This window comes from Toxotes jaculatrix, chromosome 6 (assembly GCF_017976425.1).
Source record: "Toxotes jaculatrix isolate fToxJac2 chromosome 6, fToxJac2.pri, whole genome shotgun sequence".
Lineage (NCBI taxonomy): Eukaryota > Metazoa > Chordata > Actinopteri > Toxotidae > Toxotes > Toxotes jaculatrix.
The window spans coordinates 2062414-2076175 of NC_054399.1; the positions used below are offsets into that span (position 1 = coordinate 2062414).

The window sequence follows — 13762 nt, forward strand, 5'->3', positions numbered from 1 at the left end:
CGGCCCTCAAAGCCTCGTTGGCCTAATTTCTGTGTGAATGTGTATGTGATGCAGACCTGGCATGCTCTCTGTGTACTGCTATACCATGCATGCAGCTGCCACTGTTTGCCAACTATAAGGCTGACTGGCTGAAGGCTGGTAAAACAAGGACATGTGAGTTGAGAAATGGGTCATATGTGAACTGAGGTAGCCAGAACAAGTTAGGGGTAGCGTGTGCGTACCCAGCTGACAGTGGCTGGCTGTTACTGGAGTGGAGGGGAGGGAGGAGGGTCAACTTGTGGTTAAACTAGGCGACAGCTGAATTAACTGAGAGATAGAAAGAGGATAAGAGCAGGAGCCCACGACTGAGGTGACTGCAGGGACTCATTAGGAGAGAGTTCAAGCACAGGCACATGCTGCTCTGCAAATCCACAGAGTCTCCTTCCTCCCCCGCTGAATAATGTACATATAGTCACCGCGGTAATGTTAAAATTGACTTTAGTCCGTCATGTTTCTTACTGTAAATCCAGTTCTGTGGGAAAATCAGTCCCAGTGCATGAGACTTTTGTAATTACAAAGAATCTGATGGCACGCAAGCCTCCTCGTTTTTGACGGGGTACAGGGGGAAAGAGGGCCAGCAGTTGCTGAAACCCTAAGGCTAGTAATTAACAAGATTAATCAAAGTGGGGCTGCGATGTCTAGCGCGCTACTGGACTGGATCATTGTCTTCCTATAGCAAAGTTTTATTGGTGCCACTAATGTCTTTGATGAGCTTCTAATCTGAAACAGCTATAGCGAGTTTCCATTGGTCCAGAGGGGGTTAATTGAATTGAATTAACGTTACACTCTTTCTCTGTGATGTCACAAGGAAACTTTTCATTAGACCCAATTTGAGCTCCATCTGTAGCTTAAAGTTACACAACACTGTTGTGCCCTTTTACAACAACGGCAGTTCAGCAATTACACCGGACAAGTCTTTGAAGCCTGTCTGAGGAAAAGCCGGCACATAAAAAGCAGTCGTTCTCAAACACAAATGCTCCTCAAACTGTGAAAAACCTGAAAATGATGCACTATAAAAGAACGGCTTTTCTTGTGAGAAACCCAGTTTGCAAGCCAGAAATTCCCCCTATGATTGAAGCTTCTTTGAAAAGCAACTGATTAGTCCTGATTTAGAGTTCCAGATTAGATTTGAGTAATCTGAAAGAGCCTTTTCTCCAAATGTCATCATCCGTCATATTTAATCCACTTAGGTTGTGCGTAGGTGTACTGTGTTTGTGGAAATCTAATAAGACACAGCTACTCAGCTTGCAGTACAGATGCCTTGGCATTTGTGCATCAGAGGAACTTACAATATTTTGTCATCACTACATTTCTGTCAACCAAAACCAGGACGTAAAGCTGAATAATTGAAAGGATGAGATGCTTTGCATTATTTACAATTAGTGATGATGATACTTACGCAGTGTAGTTCATTCTGCCGCAGAGAATCTGTTTTTATTCCTCCTTTAATACCAAAATGACAAGTTGAGAATTCCTTCATGTGATCCCAGACGTTCAGTTTTCCACTGTATAGAATTAAGAAAGATGTGAAATTTTAATATCCAATCAATATTTATACAGAGTGAGTTTCCAGAGAGATTTTTGAGCAGTGGCATAAATGTTTTTGTAATGTTATTATCAGATGGTGTAGAGACAGTCATTGGAAATGAGCAGAGGGAGTCATATGGGCATACTGTACTCCACGCAGGACTCTCAGCTGTCGGGAAAGCCTTTCCTCCCGCTTTGAGCTAGCCTTTGTTTTATGATAAGAGCCAGAGAAGAAAAGGCAGGCTTTGCCATTTTTGCTCATAATGTCAGCTGGAGGAGCCCTCATAATTTATGAGACACCTTGCATGAAATGTTCATGAGGAATCTTGGAAGAGATACAAATGGCAGTGTATCTCCAGTAACAGCACAGGCCAGAGGAGTCAGAACAGATCAGCTAAGGTAATTGGGTCAGAAAAGTTTAGGTTCACGCAGTGCACTCTTGTGGAGCTGCCTCTCTTTCTTTGTAACACAACTGAGCATCATAACTTAATGTATTAATAGGCTTCCAGTTTAGACAGCTTTGTGCATTGTCTAAGATACTCTGGTGGAATTCATTTGCATATTACTGAGGTCGCCCTCAGCAACCTCTTAGGAGTTTGCTTTTAGATGTGCCTCTACATGTCATAACAAGTGGGATGTGTGTCAGAGTAAAACCTTTCTGCTGCATTAAAAAGAGCCCCCCCCCCAACCGCGCTTCCACCACTCTCCACCTCCACAGTCTCCAAATGCCTTTAGCCAACCGTCTCCCCCAAAACAGATAACTGTTTCCATTTAGTGCAGGAAGGTTTACCTTTAGTCATGTTTATGTTTAATGTTCATTTGGTGTGTATACAGACAAAAAAAACAAAAGCTCTTTTAAATATGCAGGTACAATGTGATAATACATTTACAGCTATAGCTGCTTTCATATAAAATGCAGCAGTTACAACGGTTCAATACACTGACTTCCTTTAATCACTGCTTTGTGTAGTTGTTTCCATTCGCTGGGTTTCTAACAGATTTGAACAGAATTTAAGAGAAAATTAGCAAAAGAAAACGCAAATTAAAATCAGTTTACAGTCACTGCTGTGCGATGGTTTAACAGCTGGTTAAACCACTGCAGAAGAAGAGTGAGCAACAAGATGACGTACTTAAAAGAGCGTCAGTGAAACCTCAAGCAAAGAGCAACGTAGAAAACATGATGGAAATGTTTGTTTCTGTTTGGGAGAGTCTCCTCGTTGTTCCACGCGTTTTTCCTCCCAAACAAACTGTAAAGCAGAAGCTTCAGTGGACATTTAATTCACATTCTTCACGTACATCACTGTGTTGTATTTTGCTTTTATTGATACACCAACGTTTTCCCCTCAGTCGAGCATGAAAACAATTGAATATTTGTCAGATTTTTTTATGTGCATTTTCAAAATGCACATAAAAACAGGTGGATGGAAACCCACCTAGTGCTGCACGAGGGATTCACAAGAAAACAATGCCTGCATGCATGTAATCCAGTGTTACTGTTTAAATTTGACCTCACTGACGTCAGCCTCACTGTTTACTGTTTGCTTTCTTAAAGCTGTGTATGAGCCACAGAACCTACTCTAACCTGCCTTCAGATGTTTTTCCCTCAGTAATCTCTTCGTAGGCCCTTTACTGTGAAAAGCCTATTTCCTCTGTCACTGTCAGAGGATTTCCTTCAATCACAGATTCCCTGTGTTCGTTGTGCTGTGCTGTACTCCATGTGTGTACGTATGTTAGAGCAGTCACTGTGAGACAGAGGAGCATGATGCTGCTGGAAGGAGGTCAGCGACCACCCAGGGGCAGGGGGGGCATCATGCGAGGCAGTCTGGTGACATGGCAACTCATCTAAAGCCCATGCATCACTGTACCACCTACAGTGGATTATAGAGACAAGATTATACAACACAATAGCCACGGATGATCCATCGTAGCTGCCTTTTATAAAGAAGGTGCAGTATGTTTTCAGTGTGAGGCTGCAGATTTGACTTTCACAAAAATAATGTTAAATGCTTTGATAAACAAATCTTATAACAATTTGCATCTTTTCTGTTTGTGCATCTTCAGACTGTCTGTAATTCTGTTCTTTTATGAATGGGATTTTAGCCGTTTTTCTGCTCCGTCATCATCTTGCTTGTAATTGGTCTTGTGATGTTTTCAATACTTAATTATATTTGTTGCTATTCTTAGCACAGGGCCAGTCGAACAAACAAAGCATGAAGTAGTTTTGCGGCGTAGTTCATGGGCCCTCTACGCCACGTTTTTCCTCTCATTATCTTGTCCCAGCTCTGCCGCTGACCTCGCAATGCTGCTTTCTAGTTTCTCAGCTGATGCAGTGTGCCAGCATGGGGCTTCTCTTCCCGGCGACAGAAGCCCGCTTTTTGGCAGCAGTTCACGTGAGGTGACCACCCCCTCCGCCCCTCCGCCACCCCCTCGCTCCTCTCCCTCCCCTCCCCTTCCTCCCTCCCCTCCCCTCCCCCCCAGGCTCGGCTCTTGCTATCCTGCCTCGTTGAGACAGCTCCACTGAGGCTTGCAAGATCAGCTGCCGTGCGAGCCCAGCTGAGGCTTCCGGGCACTCACGTTGCTAGATTTCATTTGTGAGTGAGCGTTTGACCTCAGGAATGAGTAGACATCCGCATGCTCATGCACGCAAATGCAGACATACTTTACAAGCACACGGGTGCGCACGGATAAACAGCGTACAAACACACAGACGTCTTTGAGCACACAGCTTGTCGATGTATTCTGCTGCACACACACTCACCTGTTCCCTGCTTTTCTCTACACTCGCTCTCTCTTTCACCCCGTTCGCCAGCCCCGCTCACTCCCTGGCACCCCTCCATGTCGCTCCTGCCAACCTGCTTCTAAAACATGTAACCTACACTCAGTCCCCCTCGTTTTGCTGCCGCGGGCCCTGACAGGCCGGGCTGTAATGCTCAGTGGCACGGGCTCGCCTATCCTCCATCCTCCACCATCGCCGCAGCAGTTCTGCAGATTGCTATTTGCTGACATTGGGAATGAGATTAAAGGCAGGGGTTAGGAAAGAGGCATTCGGAGATTGAAATGCAGCGATGACAGCTATTTCTCTTGTCATCCCAAGGCAACCGAAGGCCACAGCATTGTCAGCCTGCACGGAGGGCAATCTGAAGCAACAAAGTAGATTAACCCACGGGGGAGAGAGATGAAGCAGTGAACAAATCGTGGCCTCTGGCGCTTCAGTAGCTGGCAGTTACACGCCTGATGTGTTCAGGACTTATTTTCTGCTGTTAACCACTGCTGACCTATTGTTTATGTCTTTAATTAAGTGTGAAGAACTAATCACAGCTTTGTACCTTTATTTGACTCACCTTTTTAAGGGTGTCACACTAAATTAATGCTGTATTAAAGACTGAAACTAACACTAAAACTGAAACATAATATATGGAGTCGTTGAATGTGTTTTGTGTTTTTACAACCACATCTATTGGATATTTTAATCTAAGCACAAAACTTTAGTTGAAGTCCCAAAATGGATTTTGTGGTTCTTTTATTAGTTTTGGATACGAGCTGTAGTTGCTGGCTTTGCCTTTGGGGTTTGCAAGGGTTGCACCAGCAGAATTGTATTCTTTAGTAACACAGTGTGAAAAGTTTGGTCTCCCACAAAAAAAGTTCCTTGCGATCCTTCTTTACATGCACGATCTTTGATTTCTGACGATGTAAGATCAAATTGAGCTGCAAGTGTGCTCCCTCTCTGCCTTTCATGCTGCTTCAATATCACGGCGTGAAAAAACAAAGAAGGCAAAGACTGAGGGAAATCTGAAGTGTTCTGCCACTCAACATCCCCCATTCCCAAACAACAGCGTCTCTCTGCCACTACAAATACATTAGAAATCAATTATTTATGGAACAGAGTCAGGGCCTCTTTAATCTTTTCCTTTTATCCAATTAAATTGTCTAACCATTCTAAGCCTCTATAGCTCACAGGGAATGTGCTTCTTTAAAAAAAAAAAAAAAGAAGAAAAGAAGAAAAGAGTTTCTCTTCAGTCCTTCTTTTGACTTTCGATGTAACAGAGAAGAGACACTTCTGAGGGCTGAAGAATGAAAGGAAAGAAAGTGAGTAAAGTGTAAATGAACTCCCCCTCCCGCTCCGTCACCATTGCATTGGTTCTACAGGAACTATTTGAAGTTTTGATATTAGGACTGTGGTTCCATTCCCAGCGCAAAGGGACGCTGGGGACTGGTGAGGCCTTTCATGATTCCTTTATGCCCAGCTGAAATAGTTCGAAAGTATTTGGGATCATCTCCACAGGGGTAAATACGATGTTGCTTCAATTGCTGCCCTGTATTATTCAAGAAGTCAATTGAAGTAGTGTCTCAAAATTGAAAATGCTTACTTCTGATGCAGATGTGTGAAATTATTGATGTGAAGCATTGTAAAACACTCTGCACGTCTCTCTATTATCATACAGTTAGACTGTTAGAAAAAAAGAATCAGACTCAGACTCAGTCACTGAGGAGCTTTACACTTTTACACCTTGTGGAATCATTTTCTTGCACCACAGTGAAACACATTATAGCAGATGGATGCTTTACAGGTAAATGTGTTGTGGTTTGTGTAAGTGCAAAAAAATAATCAGCATCAACTATTTTTTTTTATCGATTGATTTATTGTTTCATTCATGAAGCAAATATGACGAGTGTTCATAACATAATTATCTAATTTAAAAAATGGAGGGAGAGACTAATTACCAGTGAACATAGAGCTGAAACACCTGTCAACTGACAGAAAATCAATTCCAGCAATTCTGATAATCAGTTAATTGCTTGAGAACTTTTTTGGGCAAAGGTTCCTGATTCTCTGATATCTGTTTCTCAGATGTGAGAATTTGCTGTTTGGTTTTTCTTTTTTCTTTTTTCTTTTTTTGTCTGACAAAATAAGTAATATGAAGCAGTGTTAGGTACACCTGTACAGTCTCATGTAACTTAGGAGGAGAGGTGTCAGTTCAGTTTTAACATGCAGGTCATAGTTATAGTTGATATATATATTAGAAATGTTTATTAGAAACATCTTTCAATAAAATGCAGTACAACACTGCCGCTGTGCAACAGAACATTAGTCTGCAAATATTTTAATAATCAAACGTTATTTTTAAAGCACAGAGACCAGAAGTATTCCGGTTTTATTTGGTTTTTCTTCCTCTTTGTCTTTTACAGCATTAAACAGTTCGTGCTCTGAGCTGTTGATCAGACATTGTTGTGAAATTGTGATTTTTCATCCTTTTCACACATTTTATAGCCCAAGCTATTAATGTGTCCACTGAGATGAATAAAATAATGACTAAATTAATTGATAATAAAAAATTATTACTAGTTGTATTACCTTTTTTTGATCCTGAATTCTGGATCTACAGATTATATACAGCATACAGTGTCCTCCGTGTTCCCTCACCTCCTTTAAAACATGCTCGGCACGGTGGGGGAGAAAGCTGTGAGCTCTGCTGAAACAAAGGCTTTTATTTCCTTTCACACAATAGAGATCATAATGTCATGTCTGACATACGCTGTATAATCACGTGTCTTTTTATCAACATAGTCTTATCACCTTTGAAATAATAACATCTTATTATTAAGTAGTCCTTAACATGTGGGGGGATATTTAGAAGTAAGACCATACAACGGTTTCTGGGCCGACTGTAAACAGCCTCAGATCTGCTGCTCTTTGTTACACGATCCTGTGTGTTCATGTGTGGGCAGCTGATTTGTACATGCAGCATGGCATGACGTGTCTGTGGCTATGCAAACAGTATATCATGCATATGTCTGTGTTTGTATATTATTCATCTACATGTGTGGCATGTCTGGCTCAAAGAGGTTTTTTTTTTCTTTCATTGTGTATGTGCCCGAGTGACGGTGTGTGTGTCTGTGTCTGTGTCTGTGTGTGTGTGTGTGTGTGTGTTAGGGTAAAACTGTGTACACTGTAAGCACAGTCGCGCACAAATAGCTCCTGAGGGCCCTTGCGATCACAGACTGCCAAAAGGAAAAGGATTTCCGAGAGGTTTCCTTCTCGCTATTTAAAGTGGGAGCCCTGTGGGACATGTTTGGCATTCTCATCCACTCACTGAAGATGGCCTGTGATCTGAAGCCACTAACAGGCTCAGCGTGCTCCGTCTCTGTCTCTCGCTCACTCTCTCTCCCTTTCTCTTTCCCTCTGGCTCTCTGAAGTGATTACCCTGCTTGTGATTCCACTGACACCCACATGTCCCCTCGAGACGTGCCTTCACTAGTTTGTTTAATCTGGCTCCCTGTACAGTAGGTAACACAGCCATAATTGAGGTGTGGATAGAGCTGTGGGAGCAGATGAAACTGATAGCAGGTTTTATGAAAACTTGCCTGCGCTATTAGTCGCCGCAGATGACAGCAGTCGCTAAATTAACGTACAAAATGCTGCTGTGATACGAATTTTTAAAGGTAAATGTCTTCAACAGCGATCTGTCACTCCTTTGTTTCTTAATGTTTCCCCAGACGATAAACGATGAATCCTGTAATAAAAAAAGTCACAAATATCAGTGTTGAATAAGGATTTCGAGATGTTGCTGGAGAAGTTGTGGATCCATTCATCCTTTAAGCAACTTTTCTCAGTTTCCAGTGAGGCCGCTGATAAGATAATGAGTTATCTGAGATTAGAATACCATTAGTGAGCCTCGCAGTCAAGCAGATATTTGATCTCAACAACATGTGACTTCCAAAGTTGTGCTGATACCTGAGACAGATTCCGCTTTACACTCTGTTTGAATTTTTGATATGAAAACAGCGAGTGGAACTGTGAAAATGCAAGCATCAGATACTCTATCTCCCCCGGTTAGTGTCTCGCCTCTGTCTGTAACACGCTTGAACTGCTCTGTTCAGAACATACAGAGTGTCAATCATCGCCCAAATCAGCCTTTAGATGAAGCAAAAAATGAAAAAGGAACAAAAATGATCCATAGAACTGAACTTGAATTAATTAAATATACTGTATCATACTTCCTCGGAGAGATTGCATCTGTCCTCAGATGTGTAAAAAATAAAACATTCTCAGATATCTTTTTAAACCCTATTATTGTAAGATACCAGTAATTAAATTGACAGTGTTATTAATTGGGTTGAAGATAACTTGCATTGAGTTGAGGACATCTTAAACTCAATTAAAGATATCTCCAACTCAATTAAAGATATCCAAATGCCATGTCCCGCAATATGCAATCAGCCTCTTTCTGGCGCAATAGTATCAGTTCACTTGTGCCCCTTTTACAAAGACTTAGTTGTACTTCTAAAGTTTTCTTTTTATCGTTTAAAGCTTGGCTTTTTGAAATAGATGTCACACTTTGGTGATGTCTATAGCTTTTTTAATGTGGCATAATTATAGTATTTAATCCTTCCTTATCCAGTGTTTGAAACAGAAATGAAGATTAGACATTTCTGACATCAGGAAATGGGATGGCATTTAAAGGGACAGTTCAGGATTTTTGGGACACGGTGGTATGATGTTGGTGGACGGGCAACAGTTCAGTCAGTGGATCCTGTGGTCAAGACGAGCGAGACGTCAGCCCGTCAGACAGAAACGAACAGTAACAGATGGAGAAAGGAGATTTCTGAAACACTCAAAATAAATATTTATCATACACAACAGAATTTAAGCTTTTTATTCTATTATTTCTGATGTTTCTGTTACTTACTAATTCATCAAAAGTTGAAAAAAACAGTTTTGATAATCAATGAGATGTGGATCATTTATGAAGCAAGAAAGTTTCAGCTTCTCAAACGTGAAGATTTTCTGCTTTTTTCTTTATCTAAATGTAAATTGAGCACCTCTGGGTTTGGGACTGGTTGTCGGACAAAACATGGGATTTAAACAACAGCATTTCCTATTTTTTTATGGGACGTATTATGATATATACATGTACACTGAATGATTGTCTTGGCAAGGCCCATTTCCTTCAGCCTGGCTGGGTTTGGAGTTCAGCGTATCACTTTAGTCCTGAAAGTGTTGTGGAAGATTTGCTGCACTGTGGGATGCTTCTCATCAGGTCCAGCTGTTTGCTGTCATTAGAGCGTCTGCCAGTGCATAGAAAGAAAGTCAGACTTTAAAACTCTTCACAGTAAAATACATGATTGGATGATTTGTTTGGACCTTTGCAGCATTTTCAGTGAGTGGAATGCGACTCTTGGTTTTCTGATAAATGCCATCTGACCTTAAATATCTGTGGATTTCTGGTGAATCTGGGCTCAGCCTTTCCTCCTCCTCCTCCTCCTCCTCCTCCTCTCCCCAGGGCGCTGTGCCAGCTGTGGAGAGAATGTGGTGGGTGAAGGTACCGGCTGCACTGCCATGGACCAGGTCTTCCATGTCGACTGCTTCGTCTGCATGACCTGCAGCACCAAGCTGCGTGGCAAGCCCTTCTATGCTGTGGAGAAGAAGGCGTACTGCGAGCCTTGCTATATTGTAAGTAACTTCTGTCCTTTCAGATCCACCTGCCTCACCACCGTGTTTAAGCTCACTCTGGTTATTAATGCATCCGGGGGGTGGACACGTCGGTAGCTCTGTGCCTGGAATGTTCAGATATATTTTTACTTCTGGCAACCACATTTAATTTCATCAAAGCCCGGCGAGCTACCACGCTCATCACACACATCTCCATTTCCTCTTTTGTCTTTGGATTTGGTGGTTTGGTTTTTTTTTTTTTTTTTGTTCACTCAGTGAAACTATATTTTGTGACTTCTTCTCCTGAAAGTACAGTCATTGCTTCCAGTTAGACAACTTTAAATAACAGGTACAAGTACGTACACACAAGAATCCCACTACGACGCTGGAATGGTGTCCTGTGTTAGCAGAGGACGCTGGAAATAAATAATGTTCTCTGTTATGTGTTTGATAATGAAATTTAATCTCTGTGAATATGTTAGAAGACCAACAGATGTTAGTATTAGTTGGATATTATTGGCAGAAGTAGGTGGAGTGAGTATTGGACTGAAACACAGTCCAAATAAATGCTAATGCTGCTCCGTGTCTGCTGGATGTATAAATAGGCAACTGGTAGCTAACACGTCAACTCAAAATCAGCATGTCAGCGCTGGTGTTTACAGCTTTCCACAAGTGGCCCAAAAAAATCAGTTAGTGTTTAACAAATATTTAATTTAACTTAATTTAACTTGAAATGTCCACTTTATTGCTGCCTGGTGTTGACAGTGACATCAAAGCCAAATGTTAATAGCAGCTTTGCGATGAACTGGCACAGATTCAGATTTGACCTTAGCTGTCTGGGCTTCTCGCCTCTAACCTTTTCTATCCCAGGACCCGATCGACTTGTCATTCGTTCTCCCTGATTTACAACATCAGATTGTAATTCAGATTTTCTTTTAATAGAGGATTTTCAGTTTATCTCTTCCTTGGTCAATTGGATCACGATTATAAGAGCATTGTTTTCACCTGCGCATCATTCAGAGCTGAATGATCAGCTGATGCAGAGCTATCTGGAGTCGCAGCTGATGAGCAGTCAGATATGGTTTAAAGGCACTTGATTTATTAAATGAGTGTTAAAATCGTGTTAGAATGTAACATGGTGATAATTCTGTGTGTGGATCAGATAAAACAGGTTTCTTTTTCTTCCTTTTCAGTTTGTGCGTTCATCTCATTTCTAAACTCTATCCAAATCTGACCAAACCAAAAAAGTTACTGACATCAAGTTATTTTTTGAAATATTGGGTTGTGACCCGTCGCTATGTTGCACAACACACATGAAAGTATTTCCTTGCACAATATTGTCAGGAAAGACACATCATCTTACAAGACCACAAGGAAATCATTTTGCAGAAGTGTTTCCCTCATTCGGTTTCATTAGAATATGTTTCAGCTGGAAATGACAGGGACAGTTTTCTTGTCAGCAATATCCGGGGTAAGTTTGTAGGTCATTCCTGGAAGCTGAGACGGGAAGAAACCGTGCATTGGGCCATTACAGTGGAAATTTCGGGTAACAGCTTTTGTCTTTCGCTCTCATTTTCATTTCAAAAGTGATTCAGATTATTGGGTTGAATTTGAACAAGTGTTCAAGGTTGTGTAAGGCAGAGGGAATTACACTACAGCTGACAACTACAGACCCACGATGTGAAAACCAGATTTTTCTTCAATATCTTTGGTCCAAATTTGCAGCTTGTGTCCAGTAAAACACCAGAGTTCTCCACAGGCCCCGTGACACAGACAGGAACCACGCTAGAACAAACACTGTCACGTAGTTATTTGCCTGCAAAGGCAAGAGTTGTAAGGAGAAATACCTGAGCTTGTACAAGTACCAGTGCGGCTTGCAGCTCTCTGGTCAGTGAGGAGGTTAAAGCTTTGTTTTTGGTAGATGAGGGATGAAGCATCTTGATGACCAGAGCTGTTTAAAACAGAGGAGATCTTAAGTTTTTAAAGAAAAGAATTAGAACACACAAAGTGATATGGTTGATTCCTCTTGTACAGCACGTTAACACATACATACAGCTCCTTTACATCACTTTCAGGAAATGGCTTTTGATGTGCTCTTTACCAGTAAAGTCTCAAAGCTGAGCTACATGACGCTGAAACCAGTGGCAGGCCATCTCTTAAATCATCCCTTTTCAGAGGCACTCACTGTGATTGTAGTTGTCTTGTCTGGAAGTTCTCCAACTCTGATACATGCGCTAAAGAGGAATGGGATAATTTAAGAACTTTATTTATGCATTTCATCAGCATAAATGTTCTTCTGGCACAAGATCAAAAGGATGGGGGAAATCTGAATTTCTTAATGAAAGTAATTTCTTCTTCTTTTATTCCCATCCTCAGGGTCATACGCCTCTGTACGATTAGAAAATGAACGTGAGAGTTGAGTCTCTGAAGAGAAATGTCATATTCAAGAGAGAAAGAGGAAAACTTCAAGTTAGCCTCCAAGTCAGTCAGTCTAGGAATCTCTAAGAGCAAAACCAACATAATGATACACTGAATGTATTTTTTGACTGTAGATTCCCATACTGTTCCCAAACCGCCAACCTGCCGCGCCATATCTGTCGCATATTAAACCCATTTTAACCCCGTTTTTCATCGTGATAGGGCACTCCACTGATTACTGCACTTCCATAAGGTTCAGGGACCCAGAGGGGGTACATTTAAAGAACTGAACTAAGTCATATGAGCTTAGTGGGTGCAATAAATCAATGTGGCTTAAGTGTTGACTTTTCTTGGTTTTATATTTTTGGAGATTATTTGGAGATGTTCACTTTCTTGTCAAGAGAAAGATTTAAAAAAAAAAATCAGTCATCAGAATCAAAGCAGCAGAGCCTGTCAGTTCCTGACTTTCATTCTGACGTTTTGGTCGAGCAGCAGGAACACGGTGTCCTACAGTTCCCATAATGCTTTTTAATTGTGTGTTCACTGTGACGACTATATTAACTCATTTTATGTTTTCATACCATATGTTATGTACTCTTAAATGTAAAACAGATTTTTCTAACACCCTCTGGCAGTGTGTGACATTTTGATGTATTTGATGTACTACATATTGTTGTAGTTTGAATATCTCACAGGTAAAACAGGTGCCTGACAAAACTTACTGTTTGTAGAATCTGTACAATATTATGCAAAAATCTATTAATCCTGTTGCCAGGAATTGTAGGAATACATTTTGCTCACCACGGTGACTGCCATCCAATAAAGTTTTCTGCCATGTATCAGAGACGGCGATCAGCAGCCCCTTTATCTCGGCGGGGACTTTACATATTCTGTGGAACAATACCAGCATTTGTACTGGCAACATCCATCTCTTCCGCTTCGTAATTTGCCTCATCCAAACTGTTTGTCTAGATATTATTGATTCCTTTTAGTAATGTGCAGGAACTCACCCACATCCGTTATCACCACCAATCTACTTTTTGATTTTACAACCTGCTATCTCTCAGTCTAACCAACCTCAGTCACACCACTGGCCCACAAATTGCAGGGCAGCAATCAGCCTTTGTCCTCGGCACTTCCCTGGCTTGCCTCCACAGAGGACTTATCAGTGCCTATTTGAATACACAGTGGTGCTGATAAACTCTACAGCCGCTCAATTAATGTCTCGTTTTGCATGGAGTCATTCATAATCGTGTTAATCTGAGAACATCGGGCTGCCATTGTTTTTTGTTTTGTTTTGTTTTTTTTCTCATGTGTCGCCGCCTGAGGTGTCCCACAGCTTCCCCT

General features: G+C 41.4%; 1 protein-coding gene across 4 annotated transcripts in view; it reads left to right on the forward strand.

Annotated features, from left to right (window-relative positions):
• The window catches only part of LOC121183013 (LIM domain containing preferred translocation partner in lipoma), a 128115-nt gene that overhangs the window by 96295 nt on the left and 18058 nt on the right, over positions 1-13762 (forward strand). For all 4 annotated transcript variants that reach the window (XM_041039776.1, XM_041039779.1, XM_041039777.1 and 1 more), the window contains exon 9: positions 9849-10018. In XM_041039776.1, the coding sequence (XP_040895710.1) occupies positions 9849-10018 (170 nt within the window). The remainder of the gene's footprint in view (positions 1-9848; positions 10019-13762) is intronic.